General features: G+C 49.4%; 1 protein-coding gene and 1 long non-coding RNA gene across 6 annotated transcripts in view; one reads left to right on the top strand and one right to left on the bottom strand.

Moving 5' to 3' along the window:
• The window catches only part of TBC1D14 (TBC1 domain family member 14), a 103232-nt gene that overhangs the window by 59506 nt on the left and 23408 nt on the right, over window positions 1–20318 (bottom strand). The window contains exon 1 of one of the 5 annotated variants that reach the window (XM_033419469.2): window positions 6206–6385. The exons of 3 other annotated variants lie outside the window; for them this stretch is intronic. In XM_033419469.2, the coding sequence (XP_033275360.1) occupies window positions 6206–6270 (65 nt within the window). In that variant the 5' untranslated portion in view covers window positions 6271–6385. Of the gene's footprint in view, window positions 1–6205; window positions 6386–20318 lie in introns of those variants that run through there. One more of the 5 variants, XM_033419471.2, reaches the window with a different exon arrangement.
• Window positions 6580–12338, top strand: LOC117199571 (uncharacterized). Its single transcript, XR_004480829.2, has 3 exons — window positions 6580–6715; window positions 11978–12087; window positions 12206–12338. It is a non-coding gene; the product is annotated as an uncharacterized LOC117199571 (long non-coding RNA).

Here is a 20318-nt window from a genome sequence, read left to right as displayed (position 1 = left end):
GCTAAAACCTCAGCCACCCAGAAAGGTTCTAAGAATTTGGGCATCCAGAGCCTGGATCCACTAACGGCTAACATTTTGCTAAAGAGGAGTTGCCTCTGAGGAAGGGAACTGGGTGCAAGGGACAAAAGGTGAGGAAACCAAACGCACCCAGAAAGGGGAGGGGCCGGGAGTGAGAGGTAGGCCTCCCAAAGGACCCTGACCTTACTCTGGAGGGGCGTGAGTTGCTGAGAGTCTAGAGGGGTAACAGTAGAGAACCGCTCAGAAGGGACTGGGTATGGGGAAACTCAAAAGAAGCCTGGGCTTTGTGATCTGGGAGGCTGGGTGTAAACGGTGGTGCTATTCGCTGAGACCGACCAGCAGGAGGTGAACCAAGGGGAACAGAAACCTTGGCTTCTCTGCCCACTGCTAAGGCTACATAAGTTCACACAAATGTAGTGCAGATAAAGTTTATCAAAAATCAAAGTTGTGAAAAAAAAAATTTAAAAAAATAAAAATAAATAAAAAAATCAAAGTTGTGGGACTCCCCTGGCGGTCCAGTGGTTAAGACTCCGCGCTTCCAGTGCGGGGGGCGCAGGTTCGATCCCTGGTCGGGGAACTAAGATCCCACATGCCGCATGGCGAGGCCAAAAAAATCAGAGTTGCAGAATTCTTTTTAGCATAAGAGCTTAAGCTATACATAATAGGCCATGACTTTTGAAAGGTCTGTAAAAGGTATCTTTGGATGTATTACTTTTTGTGAAGTTGCAGTCACCACACGTACCAGGAGCTCTGAGCACAAAGGAATCCCTCCCCAGCTTCAGCTGCTGTGCCGTCTGCAGCCCTGGCGCAGGCACGGGGAGTGGGGAAGCCCACCAGAAAACGGTTCCGGCCGCCGGCTCCCCTTCCAGGTCGAGGGTCATGGGGAGCCTGGCATGGAGCTGGCTGCCGGGCCCAGGAGCCAGGTGGCCCCAGGGACCCGCCTCTGCCCATCACACGACCCAACCCCACTCCGGGGGCCAGGTGCAGTGCGAGAACACGGGTGGCGGGGCGAGCTGTCCCTTCGGCACCTGTGCTGCCTTCCTGACTGGGTCTCAGAGGAGCCCTCAGGGATGCCCGCAAGTGCGGAGGCTCCTCCCCAGTCCAGGAGGGCCCAGAGGGAAGACGCGTCTGTGGATACCTCGGGAGGCCCCCGCGTGAGCTGTGTGACCACAGCCTCGGCCCAAGCCTGGCCCTCAGATGCCTAAGAGCGCTCTCGTGCTCCTGGGGAAGGCAGTGGTCACAGCCGCCGTCCCTGACACTTCACCAGGTGGCAGAACACGGGGGCTGTGTGACTGAAGCAAGTCCTCTTACTGAACACAGGTTACTCTGCAAAGCCTTGCCTGTCTGCCTGCCACCAGCCCAGCCCCCAGGCCTGGGCTCCCACACCAGCAGTTTCTAGAGCACTCACCAAGTTATTCTGTGTTTGTTGGAGGTACTCTGTCTGCTCCCCTCTCCACACACCTTTCCCCTGGGGTGGGGTGGCCCAGGCAGCAGGGCAGAGTCATCTCTGCATCCCCAGCGCTCTATCCAGCATGTGTCTGCTGGCAAATGGAGCAGCCAGCATAGGTGTCTGCAGGGGGCGCGAGGAGGCAGGGTGGGAGCCGCCCCAAGGCCAGCGGGGGCACCTCCAAGGGTGGGGCACACGCATGGGCACCCTCAAGGCAGGGCTCAAGGCAAGAGAGACGTATCTGGACAAATCAAAGCCCAGGACTGAGAATTACACAGAGGTAGCCTCTGAGCAGGGGCAGGAGTCCCCCTGGAAAGGAGGGGCAGTGGAAGGCGGGGGGCTGGGAGAGGCCGGGGCAGGGGGTGGCAGAGGACAGCATGGCAAGCTGGCTCCTGGGGGGAAGGCAGCCAGCGGGGGGTGATGGCTCCAGGGGAGCACCTGAGCACCGTGCCAAGGAGGCGATGAGAACCGGGCACCCCAGTAAAGGGCCCTTCGGCGCGAGGGCTAAACTCCTTCGCCATAAGGAAAGCAAGCACTTCCTCTATTGGCCGCGTAGGGGCCTCGGCTGATGGCCTCAATTCGGTCTCTGACTGAAGGGCAAAAACAACATGGAAGTGGAGGAGACTCTTACCTGCACCTGAAGGGAATCAGACCACCAAGGGCTAATAAAGAACCCGTGCCGTTGCTGGATACGTCCCCTGTCTCCAGTCCACAGGGCACAATGACAATCTTACCAAGACTGTCCACGTGGAGGTTCCCTGAGAGCCACCCAGGACTCCAGGTGATACATCCTGCCCCACCTACCTGCACACACGCGGACACAAGCACACCAACCTGGCACCCCTCACCCCACCTACCTACACACACACACACACACACACACACACACACACACACACACGAGCACGCGCGTGTGCGGGAGAGGGCATGGCTTAACTCCTCACTAGCCCCCTTCTTCCAAGCGGCCACTCAAATCCACTCAGATCTACCCTCCCACAGCTGGCACCGGAAGCACCTGAAGACGCTTCCGAAGACAGAGGACAAGCACGTCTCCCAAGAGGCTGACCGTGGCGACTAAGCCTCCAGCAACCCTGCCCCAGAAGCACCCCCTACAGGCAGGGGGCCAGAGTGGAGATGCCTCTCAACAACCCACCAGGCCTCATTCATTCAACGAATACTCTCTGAGGGCCTCAACTATACTGAACAACAGAAAAGGCAGCCTTATGTGCTTAGAAACCTTTGGCCTCTCCTCAGGCTAACGGCAAACCGCTCGGCCCGATGGCTATGGTCTGGCTGCCCCCTCGGGCCCGGGCCTTTAAGGGCCTGTGGTCCCTGTCCCTTGGGCACGGCTCCGTGACCCAACAAGCCCTGGGCACCTGCAGAACTACAACACCATCTCTTCACACAGCGGCCGGGGCCGTCTCTTGAAAGCACGGATGGACCACGCAGCCCCGGCCCCAAATCCCTTCAGTGGCTTCCAGCTGCTCGCGGCACCGTCACACATGCTGTTCCCTCTGCCCTCGAAGTGCTCCTGAAAGAGGAGCCAGGAGTGCCTGCCTCACGGGGGGTCGTGAGGATTAAACGAGGCACTGGACCCCGCAGGCCGTGCACAGGCACTGGCACACACACTTGGCCACCGAAACTCCGCCTGGGGACTGAGTGCTGGCGAGCAGGGAGTGACCGTCCCCAGGCTCAACGCCCTTCAGCCGAGCCAGCCCTCTGCACCCGAAGGCGAGGCTTCAAGAACTGCGGGCTGAAGGAAGGTGACCTAGGAGGCTCCGGCTCCACCTCAGGAAACACACTTTGGGGGCTGTCGACGGTTAAGCCACATCCAACTGCAAGGGAAGAGCCTCATCCTGAAAGCCTGAGGGAGGCAAGAAGGAGCCATCCCTGGCATCTACCCCAGGGCTTTTTGCAAAATATTTATTCCTGTCTCAATACGCACCAACTCAGAGGACAAGATATGGGACACCGGTGACAAAGCGGCGCTCGACATAACAGTGCGTCAGGTCCTGCCAGCTCCCCCGTGAGGCTGGATGCTCACAGGCACCGTGGACGCCATGCCACAAGACACCAGCGCCATCGCATCTAGGAGCCAGCTTGCTTACTGACGTTTAGCTGGGACGAGATGGACCTGTAGGATCCCAGCCCTCAACAGGAAGAGTCAGGCGTGAGCCTGCTCAGATACTGACCACACCTTCCCTTTTCGCAACCTCCTCTGCACTCGAAGTCACCAGGATCCTTACTGCTGCAGGCTTGTCCCCTGTGCCCCACTGACAGGAGGTACAGGCAACAGGCGGCTGAGTGTGAGTGGGGAAAGCAACACCTGGAGACCTGAACGCCCCTCACCTTCTGACAAAAGGTTTGGCCCTGCACTGACCAACACCAGAGCCGCTAGCCACATGCAGCCACTGACCACTTGAAGGGTGCACATGTTGAAATGATGTATTGGCTTAGAAAAGATTTTCTTTCAAGTGTCACTGAAAGACTGAAACAGCCCCAGGGTTCATGATCTACTCATAGGCAGGCTTAAAGATCAGGGGAGCCTTGAAGCTTATACAATTTGGGGAATCCTCTTTAAAGAAAGAAAAACTCATTAGGTACAAGTGAGAGGTCCTGAAGGTTAAGTATCGTTAACGTTGTCATAAACCCAATTATACGTCTTTGGCTTCTGAAACCTGGGACGAGTGTCGCAGCGGCTGCCGGTGCTCACAGGTGATGAAACTCCAGCAGGTGAAACTCCAGCACCAACTTATGTCCAACGTTCCATGTCCCTGTTTTTAGACAAGCGATCGTAGAGCCAAAAAACCAATAATACCCTTTCTTCGTAGGTGTTGTGAGGCCGAGGTTGTTACCTTCACCTCCACCCCGCACGAACTTAACTTTCCCAAGTTACTGAAGCCAAAAGAAGGCGATTCCAGGAGCAATTAAAAATGCTCGCTGACAGGGCTTCCCTGGTGGCGCAATGGTTGAGAGTCCGCCTGCCGATGCAGGGGACGCGGGTTCGTGCCCCGGTCCGGGAAGATCCCACATGCCGCGGAGCGGCTGGGCCCGTGAGCCATGGCCGCTGAGCCTGCACGTCCGGAGCCTGTGCTCCGCAACGGGAGAGGCCACAGCAGTGAGAGGCAAAATGCTCGCTGACAAGATTATGAGGTGTTAGACCTGGGTCCCTGTGCTCGCGAACATCAAGGTGCTGTGAGTGCGCTGATAGCAGTGTGGGCCCTCCAGCAGGCACTCAAGTACATTCCTAGATACTATTGACCTGTGATTTTGTCTTCTGTCACCAGAATGTGAAGTCCACGAGGGTGAATGCTGTCTCTTCTATTTACTGTGGTGCCTCTAGTGTCTGGAACAGTTCCTGGCATATAGGAAAAGACTCAAACTTACTGAATGTATGCTTTTTTCAGGGAATTTTCATAAAGATTACATGAGAATTATCCCCGCCCATTTAAAATAGGAGAAGCTAGGATTCAGAGAGATTGAGGAGTCCTGCCCAGAGAGACACAGCTAAACGGCACAGAGCGAGGCCACTCCCTGGCAGGTGTGGAGTCAGGGCTGTCCCAGAAGACAGAGGACAGCTGGGATGGAAGGACGCGATCCTCCCTGACCTGGTGGAGCAGGTTCCACAAGCCAGCGGCACTCCTCAGGGGTTTCTCAAAACTTCTCAGAGTCTTAAGAAATAAACCTCTAAAGTCCTCCTCCTTCAAGACAACGTACGCTTGAACTCCCGTTTGTAATTCAGTAATTACTTGGGGCTTCTTGCCCTCCCCTCCTGTCTCATTAACAAACTGTTAGTAAATCCTGCTTCCAAAGCAATCAGAAACAAGCAGAAACACCAGCTGCCCCGAGAACTCCCTGGCCCAGATGGGTATCTTCTCCACCACTTCCTGCATCACAGATCACCTGTCAGGCACTGGTCCTGCACCAAGCACTTCTAGTGTATCTTATGTGTGAAACAACCCTACAAGAAAGGCATTATAGTTACTACCACACAGACAGGACACAGGCTTGGTGAGGTTAAGCAATTTGCTCCTCAAGGGACATATCAATCGTGACGCTCATCTGAGGCAGAGAAGGGAAAAATCTCCACTGATTGCACTGAAGTTCCACCTCATAGGTATTTTTTCCAGACGTCCACCCCTCAAAAACTGACATGCTCCACTGCCACATATACTTACGCTGCACCTCTGACTCCGCTCTGAAAACGCAAGGGGAAGAGGCTAGCTCACTTCAACTGCCACAGAAACACCAAAGATAAAACAGCATTCTGCAAAGCAAACCTCCTGTGTGATAAAATTCTCCCTCCCCTGTGGGAAATAGGAAGTGAGTAAGAAAGACACGGAGGCGTTATTACTGCGATCAAAATCATTGTGCCAAAAATTCCTAGTTCCACACACAACTAAAAGTACCCGGAGTCTCTCCTCTTTCAGAAAATGTTACCCAAGTAGCATCTGACGCTAAACATTTAATCCCCTAAAAACAGGGATAACACACAAGGGACGGGGGCGCGGGCAGTGAGCACGGATGTAAACACAGGCCCGAGAACTCGGGCACACACACACAGCAGACCCTTGCTGGATCAGACCCATTTTAAACTGAGGAATATCCAAAGAAACAACTCTGCCCCATGGTGGGGTGGGCAGGCTAAATCATGTTAAATCCTCCATAACGTGGTAGAAACCTTGCTCCAGTTAAGTCTCCAATTACAAAAGCAAGAAAGGCAAGATCGCAACCACAAACCTGTCCATTAACAGGAGCGCAGGGGAGCAGGCCATCACGTCTACGGTAAGCACCCGGGTCTGCATGGCCAGCCACAGAGGCGCTGACCCTCCCCTGGAAACATTCCTGCCCAGCTGGAGCCACAGTCCCAGGAAACACTATGCGCGCCCTTCCGAGCCCTGCTCCACACCACACCGTCTGGAAGACTGAGGCATGCAGGGCGGAGCGGACCAGCTGGAAAGGCAGGCAGTGCGGGTAGGCTCTGACTCCTAACTAATCACAGGGAGGGAGGGTGCGGGGAGTCTGGGAAGCAAAGCTGAGTGACCGGGTTCCTGGGCCCCAGCACAGCTCTGCTCCCGCATCTCAGCACCCTGCCGAGACCCAGAGCCACACCACGCCAGGATAGGCGAACGACCACCAAACCCACGGCCACTGCTGGCCAAGAGGCAAGGCAAAATGTAACTGGAACCACTTTGAGCTACTCCTTTGGGCCAGGCCCTGCACTTTGTGAAGAAGCAACCAAGTATTTAGGTGAGTCACAAACACGGTCACATAAATCTCTGTCCAAATACCTGCATTAGAACCATCACTACGGGATTCTCCCTCCATGACTTCAAGTAGGGTTCAAAAATTTTAAAGGACAAGATCTGACTAACAACTTCAAGGTCTATGGAACTGATCTATTCTAAATCCACAAGAAGATACTATAGGTTGGCTGGCCCTTGGGGCAAGCATCGTTCAATTATGTGTCAACAATTAATTAGCCCATGGTAATACAATCCTCCAGGCGCCTTGGCCAGGGTCCTCTTTCTAATAATCGGCTCCACCGTCCCTTTAAAAAAAAAAAAGAAAAATCTGTCGGCGTGTCTGCAACGTTTGAAACTACACAAAAAAAAGTCTGACTGGAGACAGTCATTAGATGGACATCTCTGGCAAGAGGAGGCGGTGAGGACCAAAGAGGGAAATTTTACTTCTACATTACAAATATCTGTATTGCTTTTTAAAAAAAATCAAACGTTGGCAACTGAAAAGAAAAGACAGACAATCAAATATGGGAGATAAGAGGGCACAAGAGTGGTACTGAGCACGTAGCCTGTGCCAGGCCCTGAGACCAGTGAACAAAACCGACAGAAGTCCTGCCCCAGGGCAGCTGACACTAACGCACATACTCTAACAATGCGGGGGACCCCAAAGTGGGGTGTCTGGACCAGAGGCAGCATTACCTGGGAGCTGGCTAGAAATACCAATTCTTGAGCCCCATCCAGACCTACTGAATCAGAAACTCTGGGGTAGGGCCCAGCAACCTCTGTTTAACGAGCCCTCCAGGTGGCTCTGATGCTGCTCAGGTTCGAGAAGCGCACTGTTCTGGACGATGTTTATATGCTTAAAATTCCTGCTGTCCTACTTAAAACTTCTGGTCAAATTCCTCACTGCCCAAGGAGTCAAACCGACCTTCTTCGGTCTGGCACATCAGCAGCTCAGGGTGAGCGCAGAGTAATCACTGACAAAGTGACCACAACAACAGAGGAGTCAGCCACCCCCAACGCACGGCCCACCCCCCTTTCTTCGGCTTCATCTTCGGTCTTTCTCGGGATGCTTTCTTTTCTCCTACACTACAGGAGAAACTACAGCTTCATGTCCCTACATGCTTCCAAATTTTTCTTAACCTGTGGTATTCATGTTTTATAATTAATACCTCAGCAAAAAATTTCCAAAAATATCCTTAATTTTAAAACTCACAGAGAAAACTCAGGTCCAGATGGTCTCACTGGTGAATTCTTCCAAACGTTTAAGGAAGAAACACACACACTCTTCCAGAGAACAAACCTTTTAATCCCCACACACCCCCTCCCCAAAGCAAATTTATTAGGTCACTCAATGGATACATTTATAGGTATTAGTCACCAAGAAAAAAAACAGGACTTTCTGATGCTCCTTCAAGGATCATTTGACACGGAGTGTGTGTGTGTGTGTGTGCGCGCGCGCGCACACGCACACATGTGTGTGTGCACGCAAGTGTGTGTATACTTTTTAAAATTCCCATGAAGCTTTTAATTATTTTTTAAAATTCATATACAATAAAACTGACTTTTTGGTGTACAGGTCTATGAGTTTTAACACACTGGTCAGTTCGTTTAACCACCAGAGAAAAATCTTACAGAAACTCTTTGAGAAAACAGAAGAAAGAACATTCCTCAACCCGTTTTATAAGGTCAGCATAATCTTGATACCAAAACTTGTCAAGGACATTATAAGAAAGGAAAATTACAGGCTACACTCTTATGAATACAGAAAAATTTTTTAAAAACACAAAATATTAGCAAATCAAATCCAATAACAGATATAAAGGATGATCTATCAAGAACAAGTTGGGATTATTCTAAGAATGCAAAGTTAGCTTACTTAACATTAGAAAAATATGTTATTCACCACATAAACAAAATAAAGGAGAAAACACATATAACCATCAATAGATGCAGGAAAAAAGCATTTGATAAATGCAACATATTCATGATTTTTTAAAATCATAAAACTAGGAATAAAAGGGAACTTCCTTATTAATCTGGTAAAAATATTTATTATAAAGTAAGATATCTGATAAAAGGTATCTTACCGCAAAAATCACACTTAATGAGGAAATGGTGAAAACTTTCCCAGAGACCAGCACCACACAAGGCTTTCTGCCAGCACCACTTCAATTTAGCACTGTATGGGAGTTCCTAGTCATGCAATAAGGCAAGAAAACTAAATAAAAGGTATAAGAATTGGAAAGAAACAAAACTCATCCACAGACAGCATGATTTTCTACAGAGAAAACCCAAAAGAATCCATAAACTATCAGAACACCTGAATTTAGCAAGATCATGGGATTCAAGGTCTACACACAAAAATTAACTCCACTTCCAACTAACGTTTATAAAATGACATTTTAAAAACCATCAAAAAATAACAAATATCCTCGAATAAATTTAATGAAAGAAACACAGGACCTTTACATTAAAAAAAACTATAAAGTACTGTGGAGAAATTTTTAAAAACCTAAATAAATGGAAAGACATACCATATTCAGAGATCAGATGTCTTCATATAGTAAAAAATGACCAACAGATTCAATGTAAACCCAAACAAAACCACAGCAGATTTTTTGTGGTAATTGCCAAATTGATTTTAAAATTTACATGGAAATGAAAAGGACCTAGAATAACCAAAACAATGTTAAAGAAGAACAAAGTAGGAGGACTTACTCTATAGCTATTAAGACTTATTATATAGTAATAGTAATTAGAAGAACATTAGTGAGAGGACAAATAGCTGATGGAACATATACAGTCACCTGATTTATTTCAAAGGCTCAGTGGGATGGACAATCTTTACAATAAATAAACATCAACCACTCACTACCTCACACTATAACAGAAAATTAATTCCGACAGATCATGGATCTAGTCTGTAATGACAAAACAAAGCTTCTAGAAGATAACACAGAATTTCTTAAACAGAACACAAAAGGCACTAACCATAAAAAGAAAAATTCTATAAAGCAGAATTCATTACCATTAAGAACTTTTGTTAGTTAAGAAAACAAAAGTTTAAAACATTAAGAGAATAAAAAGGTAAGCCATAGTGCAGGAGAAGATATTGCAATACATATGTCTCACAAAGGACTCGCCTCCTGAATACAGAAAGTACACCTACAAATCAGTAAGACAACCCCAGACAGGCAGGTCACAAAGGAAGGTGCCACGTCGTCAATATGATATAAAAAAGTACAGCAAATTATTAGTCATCAGAGAAATGTAAATTAAAACCAAATACCCTTACCCTATTATCAGAATGGCAAAAAGAAAAGAAACAGAAAATTGAAAATTGCTAGTCCAAGTATAGACTGGTACGACCACACTGGAAAACCACTCAGCAGTGCCCACTGAAGCAGACCCAGCAATCCCACCCGAGGCACACGTGCACCAAAAGACATTATGATTAGCATTCTCGCCAGAGGTCAGAAGCGGAACAAATCAAACATCCATCCACAGGAGAACATAAAGAGGTAGATTTGTTCAACTGAAAACGATACAGAATGAAAGAAAACAAATACTGCTGCCACACAGTGACCACCTGGGTGAACCTCAGACAAGGCTGAGCAAAGACAGCCAGATGCAAAAGTATATGCTGGGACCTAGAGACTGTCATACAGAGTGAAGTCAGTCAGAAAGAGAAAAACAAATACTGCATGCTAACACGTATATATGGAATCTAAAAAAAAAACAATACATGGTTCTAAAGAACCTAGGGGCAGGACAGGGATAAAGACGCAGACGTAGAGAATGGACTTGAGGACACGGGGAGGGGGAAGGGTAAGCTGGGACGAAGTGAGAGAGTGGCATGGTCATATATATACTCCCAAATGTAAAATAGCTAGCTAGTGGGAAGCAGCCGCATAGCACAGGGAGATCAGCTCGGTGCTTTGTGACCACCTAGAGGGGTGGGATAGGGAGGGTGAGAGGGAGGGAGACGCAAGAGGGAAGAGATATGGGAATATATGTATATGTTTAGCTGATTCACTTTGTTATAAAGCAGAAACTGACACACCATTGTAAAGCAATTATGCTCCAATAAAGATGTTAAAAAAAAAAAGTATATGCTGTATGACTCCATTTACCTGACATCCAAAAAAAGCAGAACTCATCCAGGGAGATGGAAGTCAAAACAATGGTTGCCCCTGGGGAGTGAGGTGCCGACCAGGAAGGGGTGTGCCTGGGGCACTGGGGATACTCTCCAGGACACATAAGAGAGGGCTCACATTGTCCATGTTCAACAAACACTAACAGCTCCAGCCACTCTCCTCTGGAGCCTTCCGGGCTGATGGGCCTCCTTCCTCCCGAGTCCCTCCTCTGTGCCCCCAAGAGCACTTTTACGTTGGTTTTACATTGATGTCTGACAGAGAGCTGGGGACTGTATGTTAGTTATTTATGCATCACCTCCCACTACATGGGGAGGGGTCCTTCTTGGTCTTTGTACCCCCAAGGCCTGGCATAAAACCTGCTGGATTGGGCTTCCCTGGTGGCGCAGTGGTTGAGAATCTGCCTGCCAATGCAGGGGACATGGGTTCGAGCCCTGGTCTGGGAAGATCCCACATGCCGCGGAGCAACTGGGCCCGTGAGCCACAACTGCTGAGCCTGCGCGTCTGGAGCCTGTGCTCCGCAACAAGAGAGGCCGCGATAGTGAGAGGCCCGCGCACCGCGATGGAGAGTGGACCCCGCTTGCCACAACTAGAGAAAGCCCTCGCACAGAAACAAAGACCCAACACAGCCATAAATTAATTAATTAATTAATTTTTTTTTAAAAACCTGCTGGATTTGCTGCATTAACAGGTAATTCATTAACTAACCCTGAAACGCACTCCCGCCTGTGCGCCTCTCACTGATAAGTCAGAGTGCAAAACAAAACCCACTGTTCTCCTGCGTCACGACCTCCTTGAAATCTCCTTTGAACGCTCCCAACATCTACATACAGGAAGGAAAAATTAAATAGAGATGCCTTCTCTAACACCAGCTTAGGTTTTTACAAGGAGAGAAAGAGAAGGCAGGGTGAAAATGCCTATGTAATGTAGTACAGAACGTTGCTAAGGAAAAAAATACAAATTTATTCTTAATCTCCGACGGAATACTAAAGAAGAGAGGAAAAGCAGAGTTGCTAGTAATAGTCTGTAAGCATCACAAATCATAAGTGGTCTGGGGACCGCAGCGACAAGTTGAGAGAAGGGATGAAATGGCCGTGTTCTTTCCATTTTAGGGAACATAACGAATAAGATCTGCCCTGCGGCGGAAAGAGCAAACACAGGACTCAGCGTCAAGCAGATGTGGCCTCAGATCCCAGCTTCACAACAAGCTGCCTGACTTTGGGTAAGAAATGAACCTCTCAGTTTTCTCAGTGGAGCAGAGGCACCACCACTCAGTTACCTGGTTTGTGACTGTTATGTGTGCTTATCAGTAACACTAAAAGCATTCATTCATTACACAGGGCCAAGCATCTCATCTAATTTCATCTTGACCTGCGTCATACATGTTATTCTTTTCATTCGACAAGTACACATTGAGCACTGATCATGTCCGAAGCTGTGACAAGTTCAGGGAATACAATCAATAACGACCAGAGACACAGGTCCCCATCCCCGACCGGCTTACGTGTGACTTTCAAGACGAGGAAATTCAGAGACATAACCTTGCCTAAGGTCACGCAGTAAACCGAAAGGCTTGGATTTGGACTTAAGCCACCAGTATTTTCCCCTGGTGGTTCTCAATCCTGGCTGCAAACTAGAATCACCTAGGGAGCTTTTGCAAAAATCCTAATGCCCAGCTCTCACCCCAAACCAATTAAAACTGATCTCTGAGGGCAGGGCCTGGACACTTTTTGTTTGTTTGTTTTTTAAGTTTCCCGAACAATTCTATTGTGCTGCAAAGGCTGAGAACTTTGCTCCTTAGCTAATAAATGTTCCCTTCCCATTCTATCTCGTTTCTTTAATTGATGCTTTAATCTACACATACAAATTTAAGATTAACTCCTTTCCAGCAGTTTCCATGAAGAGTGAATTACTTTTAGATTTTGCTTTAAACTATTCCAACAATTCTACTCACTAAAGTAAAACCAAACTGTGAACACCTGCCTTACAATGTAAACTTTTCTAGTATCTTCCAGTCTCCTCTGTTTCCACTGACCAGGCTACCTGGTCAGGTAGCTCTGGAGTTCACCTGGTGTGCCCTCTCCCTCCACTGGAGCATATCCAGGCCTTGTCCCCTGGATTTTCTGGAACCCAGCAGATCCCTATCTTTTCTCATGTGGAAAACGCTTAGCCCAGAGCGTACACGAAGCAGGCCCTGCCCGTGGGCATTAAACAAACCAGTCTCTTACATGCGGCTCCAGGGACAAGAGTCCATACTGTGCAATTGAACAGAACCAAGCCATGTTCTAATGTTCCAGGGCCAGTCAAGAACATTGACTGGACATCAGTTGGGCATCAGGGATGACAAAGACCCAGGCCCTGTCCCTGAGAGGCTCACAGTAAGAGCAAGACACAGAACAAAACTAGACTAAGCGAGGCTGTAGGAACAGAGAGCAGCATGCCAGGAGGAGGCTGCCTCTGCCCTGGCCACGCTGGGAAGGCTTCACAGAAGAGGTATCAGCTATGCTGGGCTGTAAGGCTGTGCAGAAATCGGCCAAGGGGACACAGAGCGGAGGGGAAGAGAGAATCTCAGGTAAAGGCAGGGCAGTGTGAACCAGCAATGCTGGGCTCAGAGCATTCAGTCCCATGAGCCAGAGCAAGGGCCCAGGAGAAGCAGAGGAGGAAACCAAAGGCATCTCTGCATTCTGTAGACCGAACGACCTGGAAGGACAAATCCTCCTAAACTTCAATTTACAGTAACCTGAGGCCAGAGCTACGAGCAATTCTAACAGTCCATCAGCTCTCGTTGAGAGTTTCCTCATTCATAAAACAGAGGCTGGACTTTCACTGCAGTAAACTTGCACCAAGGACAGAGGACTCCCAGAGGTTTGCCGTCATCACCTCAGGAGAAGGCAGATCAGAGCTGACCGGGGTCAGGACCGCAGTCAGGAAGCAAGAAGCACTCTGGGGGTCTGTCCCGGGGAATCATCTGAAATGCACACAATGCACACTGAGGTGCACACAGGTAATTTTATCATCAAAAAGCAGGAACAAAAACGATTTCCTTATTGTTGGAGAAGTAAATGATTCACTGGACGGAATACCATAAAGATAGTCATAACTGTATGAACAATTAATTTTTAATCATGTGAGAAGATGTTTTCTATAAGTAAAAAAGCAGGATGCCAAGCTGTAGAAACAAAACCCTTTTTTTTTTTTTTTTTTTTTTTTGCGGTACACGGGCCTGTCACTGCTGTGGCCTCTCCCGTTGCGGAGCACAGGCTCCGGACGCACAGGCTCAGCGGCCATGGCTCACGGGCCCAGCCGCTCCGCGGCATGTGGGATCTTCCCGGACCAGGGCATGAACCCATGTCCCCTGCATCGGCAGGCGGACTCTCAACCACTGTGCCACCAGGGAAGCCCCAAAACCCATTTTTATGTTTAAATTTCATAGAAAGTCTGTAAGGAGATAACAGTAAAAAGGAAAATTAGTAGTAGGTGTAAAAGTGGAAAGGACAAAAACAGAATGATGAACATAAAAAGCACAAATTTTTCCTACGTTTTTGTTTTTTTTTTTTTTTTTGCGGTACGCGGGCCTCTCACTGTTGTGGCCTCTCCCGTTGTGGAGCACAGGCTCCGGATGCACAGGCCCAGCGGCCATGGCTCACGGGCCCAGCCGCTCTGCGGCATGTGGGATCCTCCCGGACCGGGGCATGAACCCGTGTCCCCTGCGTCGGCAGGAGGACTCTCAACCACTGAGCCACCAGGGAAGCCCTTTCCTGTGTATTTTTAAACAAAGAGAAGCTTTAAGAGAACATAGGTAAAAAAGGTTTATTGTCAAAAACAAAAAACAAAAACCTCTGAGAAGAACATGCCAGTTTCGCAGACACCCCAGGTGTGGACGCCAAACGTGCAGTCTGAAACCTACTTTGATGGGTGACCTGACAAGGGAGACCAAACTGTTGGGGGGGGGGAGGGTCTTCTCCCAAATTCTAGAACAGTAATGTAGCCGAAAAGGAAAATATTTAGATTTTAAAAGTTAAGTACTCCAGATCTCTTTATTACTGTATTAGACTTACAGTCTGCCCCTCCATCCCTTAAGGTTATTTACTGAACATCCACTCAGTGCCTGCACTGGCTAGGAAAAGAGAATGAATAAGACGCAGCCCCTGCCTTCCAGAAGCTCGTGAAGAGGCTGTGGTTGCTGTCGCAAAAGGGGGGCCTGCAGAGGGTGTGGGTGCTGTCTGAGGGCTCTGGAAGGGGGTAGGGTGATCAGAGAAGGCTTCCCAGAGGGGGTGTCACTTAAGCGGAACCCTAAAGGACAACAGGAGTTTGCCAGGCAGAGGGAGCAGAGCGGGCAAAGGTGCAGGGGTAAGGCACGGTTGGTTCAGAGAACTCCCTTTTTTTTTTTCTTTGGCTGCGCTGCATGGCATGCGGGATCTTGGTTCCCTGAGCAGGGCTCGAACCCACGCCCCCTGCGTTGGGAGCGCGGAGTCTTACCCACTGTACCGCCAGGGAAGCGCCCAGAGAACGCTGAGTAACACTTTGTTGGGTCTGTGGCTGTAGCGCAGGGCGGAGCTGGAGGCCTGAGAGGTGGGCAGCGGCTGGATCCAGAATGCCCCTTACAGTCAAGTAGTTTGGAGTTTATGTTGCAGGTGGTGAGAACTACCATGTAAGCAAGAGAATGACACAGCATTCAACTCATGGACTCCAGGCATCTAATTCTCATGAAGAAGGGGAATCAAGAAAAATGACCCCAGGGCTTCCCTGGTGGCGCAGTGGTTGAGGCTCCTAGCTCTTCACCAACCCATTTTCTCGTTACCCCAGGAACTGGTCCCATTTCCCAGCCTCCTTTACAGGTAGGTGTGGCCACGGGACAGTTCCAGACAATAAACTGTGAGTGGAGTGATGTGTACCACCTCAAGTGTGCCTACAGCCAGAAAGCCTCCCACGCCCAGCGCCTTCAGGCTCTTTCCCCTCTTTGGCTTGATGCAAAGGAGCCCAGAGTCCGCAGGTTGCAATCGACAGAGCCACAGATGGAAAGAACAGGGCAGAGTGTGGACATAAACTTCCACTGTGTCTGAGCCATGATATTTCACGTTTGTTACAGCAGCTGGCACTCATCCAAGTAAATATCAATACATATTTGTGTGTTCTCCTCACAAACTTTGACCACCACTCAATTTCTTCTACTTTAAAAACAACTGCTGTCAAGGGAACTTCTAGAAAGAATGAAACCTGTTCATTCCAGGGTAAAGACTTAGAGTAAATGAACCGTCAGGCGTGAGGGTGCATCAGGAAATATTTTTCCTCATGTGACTGGCCTCCTGCCCCTTCTTCCTCCTCATACTGGGCTCCCTTCCACCTGTGGACAAAAAAGTGCTGCCTGCCATTCCAGTAAACAAGGAACGTTGCCCACCATCAAACCATCAAGCCACTACGGCCAACCCTCTGGTGCGCCCTGAGGGGATTCAGGATGGAGAAAAACAGGATACTGGCCCTAGATAGTTAAATGCATATCTAAGGAATCATTTCAATCAGCACAGACACTTGTATCTTCCCATACACAGAAAAGCTCTAAAATCATTAACTTGAGATATCTGGGGTTATTTTTGGTGATTTAGCAATAATCTTTTGTGCCTCACTGCAAGTTTTGCTTTTTTCCCCAGCAAAAAACTCCTATATATCCTGGCTCCTTGCTTTTCTCTTTGGAACAGTCCCTCAGAGCTATCTGAGAGGCTGCCTTCCTGGGCTGTAGTCCTCAGTAAAGCCACCAAGTGAAACATAATTCTCAACTTTTAGGTTGCGCATCTTTTTTCAGTCAACACACCTCTGCAGGACGTGGACCGGGAGGCAGAGCCCATGCCCTCCTGACCTTTTCCCCTGGGCCTCCCCTCCTGGTGGGAAATGTATTTAACCACCCAAATCTGAAACCTAAAGGAAATCAGGACTTAAGTCCAAACCCTAATTTTCAAACCCCTACAAACATTTACTATTCCCTGTAACACCGTACACAGAGCCTGGATTCTAAAAGGCCTCTGGCTGCAAGCAAAGGAGAATTAACAGGAAAACTGGACGCTTGTGGGGCCCAAAACGGCTATTAGGCAAGTCTGCCTGACTCATCATTGTTCCATGTACAGAGCCTTACAGGAATCCTGAGACAAACCACAACTATTCACAACAAAGAATCAGCAAAACTGGAATTGAAACAACTCTCGGTTACACACCCAGTTCCCCTCACATAAACAGGAACTAGCTGATTTGATGTGGCAATCCAGTAGGATGTGTACCACGAAAAACGCAGAAGGCTCAGATGAGTTTAATGTTAGCTATATCAAGTACCCAGTGTTCTACGAACAAATACATAATCATTTTAGAATAGGCACTACTCGGGGCTTCCCTGGTGGCGCAGTGGTTGAGAATCTGCCTGCTAATGCAGGGGACACGGGTTCGAGCCCTGGTCTGGGAGGATCCCACATGCCGCGGAGCAACTAGGCCCGTGAGCCACAACTACTGAGCCTGCGCGTCTGGAGCCTGTGCTCCGCAACAAGAGGGGCCGCGATAGTGAGAGGCCCACGCACCGCGATGAAGAGTGGGGTGGCCCCCGCTTGCCACAACTAGAGAAAGCCCTCACACAGAAACGAAGACCCAACACAGCAAAAATAAATAAATTAATAAATTCCTACCCCCAACATCTTAAAAAAAAAAGAAAAAAAATTTCTAAAAAAAAAAAAAAGAATAGGCACTACTCGAGGTAGAAAACAGAATAAGGCAGTTTTAATTGTTGTATCACTCCACTAACATTTTTTAAGTAGAACAGATTTTACACCCACCTGGGCAAAGGGAAGTTAATTTATGAGTAGAAAGTAGCTGATGGCTGAAGACCTGCTTTGCAGGAATGCGTTTTGCCTGTGGCTTTCTCACAATCCCACAAACTCCTATACCCCCCACAAAGTGTCCTGCATTTCACAGTGAATCACCCCTCCCAGGCTGACCATAACGTCAAACTTCCACAAAGACGCAGTGTAATGATTTCCCGATAGCGCCAGCACACTGAGGGTGTTGCATAAACTCAGGAAGCCAGATGAACCTTGCAAAGAACAAATACATTCTCCTCACCCCCACTCCCCAAAACTACCCTGCTTATGGCTGTGGAATTTCTAAGGATATGAACACCTTCCAGAAGCCAGGGCAGAAACGCGGCAGAGAAATCAGTGCAGCCTGTGAGGTTTACCAGAAACATACATGGTCTGGCTACTGAATAGGACACATATGCGCAGGCTGAGGACATTCTCTCTTGGTTCTGTTCAGGCCGCTCCTGAATTTACCGATTCCGGCACCCTGCAGCGAAAAGTCCCTGCCCTCCCCCGCTGGGGCCAACCGGCATTTCAATGTCAGCACCCAACAATAAGTGGCTGAACTTAAAAGGTTTCTTTCCTCAGATATGGACAAGTTTCCTAACCCACAAATGCGAAGGAAACAGATCATCAAACCCAGCTGGGATCTCCCAGAATATCTTCCTGTTCCCTTAAGTTCCACACCTAACAGAGAACTGGCGAGACCACACAAAACCAACCAGTGGCCTGATTTTAATCAAGTCCATCAGTAACGTGAAAGAAATCCATTGTGTCCACCCTTCAGGGCTGACTGGATCCATTGTCTGTTTTCCCTTTCCTGCTGCTCATCTCCTGGGCACGTTACTAGCGTTCATTCATCCACTCAACCAAGAAGCAGGGAAGAGACCCCTAATAAATTCTAGAGAGGGCGCAGTACCGCCACCGTGCCAAGCGCTTTATTATATGCGTTGCCTCCTTATCGCCACTTCAGAGATAAGGGAACCAAGGTTCAGGAAAACGAAGCAACCTGCCCGCCACCCATCCAGAAGGGCAGAACGGATATTCACATCTTTGGCTCTACAACTGCACGCTCTGACTCCCCACTGAGTTCACTGGAGGCACAACAGACACCTTCAGGACACACCTCTGAGGGGGCAGGCTCCTCCCCATCTACCCTTTTTTTAATATTTATTTTATTTACTTATTTTCTTTAGTTTTTTGGCCGCATCAGGTCTTAGTTGCAGCATGCAGGCTCTTTTGTTGCGGCGCACAGGCCCCTCGCTAGTTGTGGCACATGGGCTCCAGAGCGCATGGGCTCTGTAGTTTGCGGCATGCGGGCTTAACTGCCCCGCGGCACGTGGCACCTTAGCTCCCCGACCAGAGATCGAACCCGCGTCCCCTGCATTGGAAGGCGGATTCTTTACCCCTGGACCAGCAGGGAAGTCCTCCCCCTGTCCACTCTCAAGTATCTGGGGATATTGAAACCTGCACTAGAGCTCACAGGCAGCGTCCAGCAGGGCCTCCGGGCAGACCCTCAACACCCTGCAAGCGGCTCTGGCCCCCCACCCCTCCGTTCCAGAAGAGGAAGCAGGCCACCCTGCCTGCTTCCTCCCTCCCGCTGGGGTCCCGTGGGCGGCTCTTTCTACAGGCTCCCTGGGCTTCAGACGCTTCACAACTGATTCACTCGTTTCACAACCACCAGGTGCTGCCTTTACACGTGAAAACAGAGGTGAAAACTCAAGCCACAGACCGTCATCTGGACGATCTAGACCAGCGCTGGACGACAGAACATCCCACAATGACGGGAACGTATACATCTGAGCTGTCTCATGGGGCAGACCCTGGCCACGTGTGGCTACTGAGCCTGGAATGTGGCCAGTGTTACTGAGGAACCAAAGGTCCCATTTAAATTCAAACAGCTACGTGTGGCCAGTGGCTAACGTGCTGGACAGCTCAGGTCTGGACTCCGGCAGAAGCACCAACTGTGTCCCAACGTAAGGACCCAAACAACGAAGCAGGGCGCCTCTGCTGACGTGTGCACGAGCTGCCGGGGAACCAGGGACGTGGAGCCCAATGGTTTGCTCCTCAGGGAGATGGGTGCAGGTCAGCGGAGCCCATAAGACACACACATCAGAGAAACAAGGCAAGTCCCCACCAACCTCAGCACCTCTGTACCTGCCGTGTCCTTCAACCAGAACACTCTTGTTCATCTCACTCGGATCTCTGCTCAGGTGTCACCTGCTCAGTGATGCCCTCCCTGACCTCCCTATTTAAAACGGAACCTCCCGCAGCCCGACCCTGCACCATCCCTCATCCCTCTCCCAAAACGGTGCTTTTGATCTCTCCCCAGCAGTTAAAGCCTGACATGGAGCATCTCCCGCAACCCTGTGGCCACAGGAGACGTAAGGGCCACTTGGTACTTTTGCTGGGGGAGGGGCTGTCAGCTGCTGCACCCCAGCACCAGGTCCTGGGTGGCTATTCACCGAGGAAATGAACGACATCTGAATTCAACTATCAGACAAGCATCTACTGAGTTCTAACTAGATGCCAGCTTGGGATGAGTGAGATGTAGTCCCTCGGGCACCCAGGCCGGGGGAGGGGGGAACCCATCGGATGACACTACACAATGGCACGATGG

The sequence above is a fragment of the Orcinus orca genome, chromosome 4, assembly GCF_937001465.1.
Source record: "Orcinus orca chromosome 4, mOrcOrc1.1, whole genome shotgun sequence".
NCBI classification, from domain to species: Eukaryota; Metazoa; Chordata; class Mammalia; order Artiodactyla; family Delphinidae; genus Orcinus; species Orcinus orca.
This window is presented reverse-complemented; position numbering and strand designations above follow the sequence as displayed.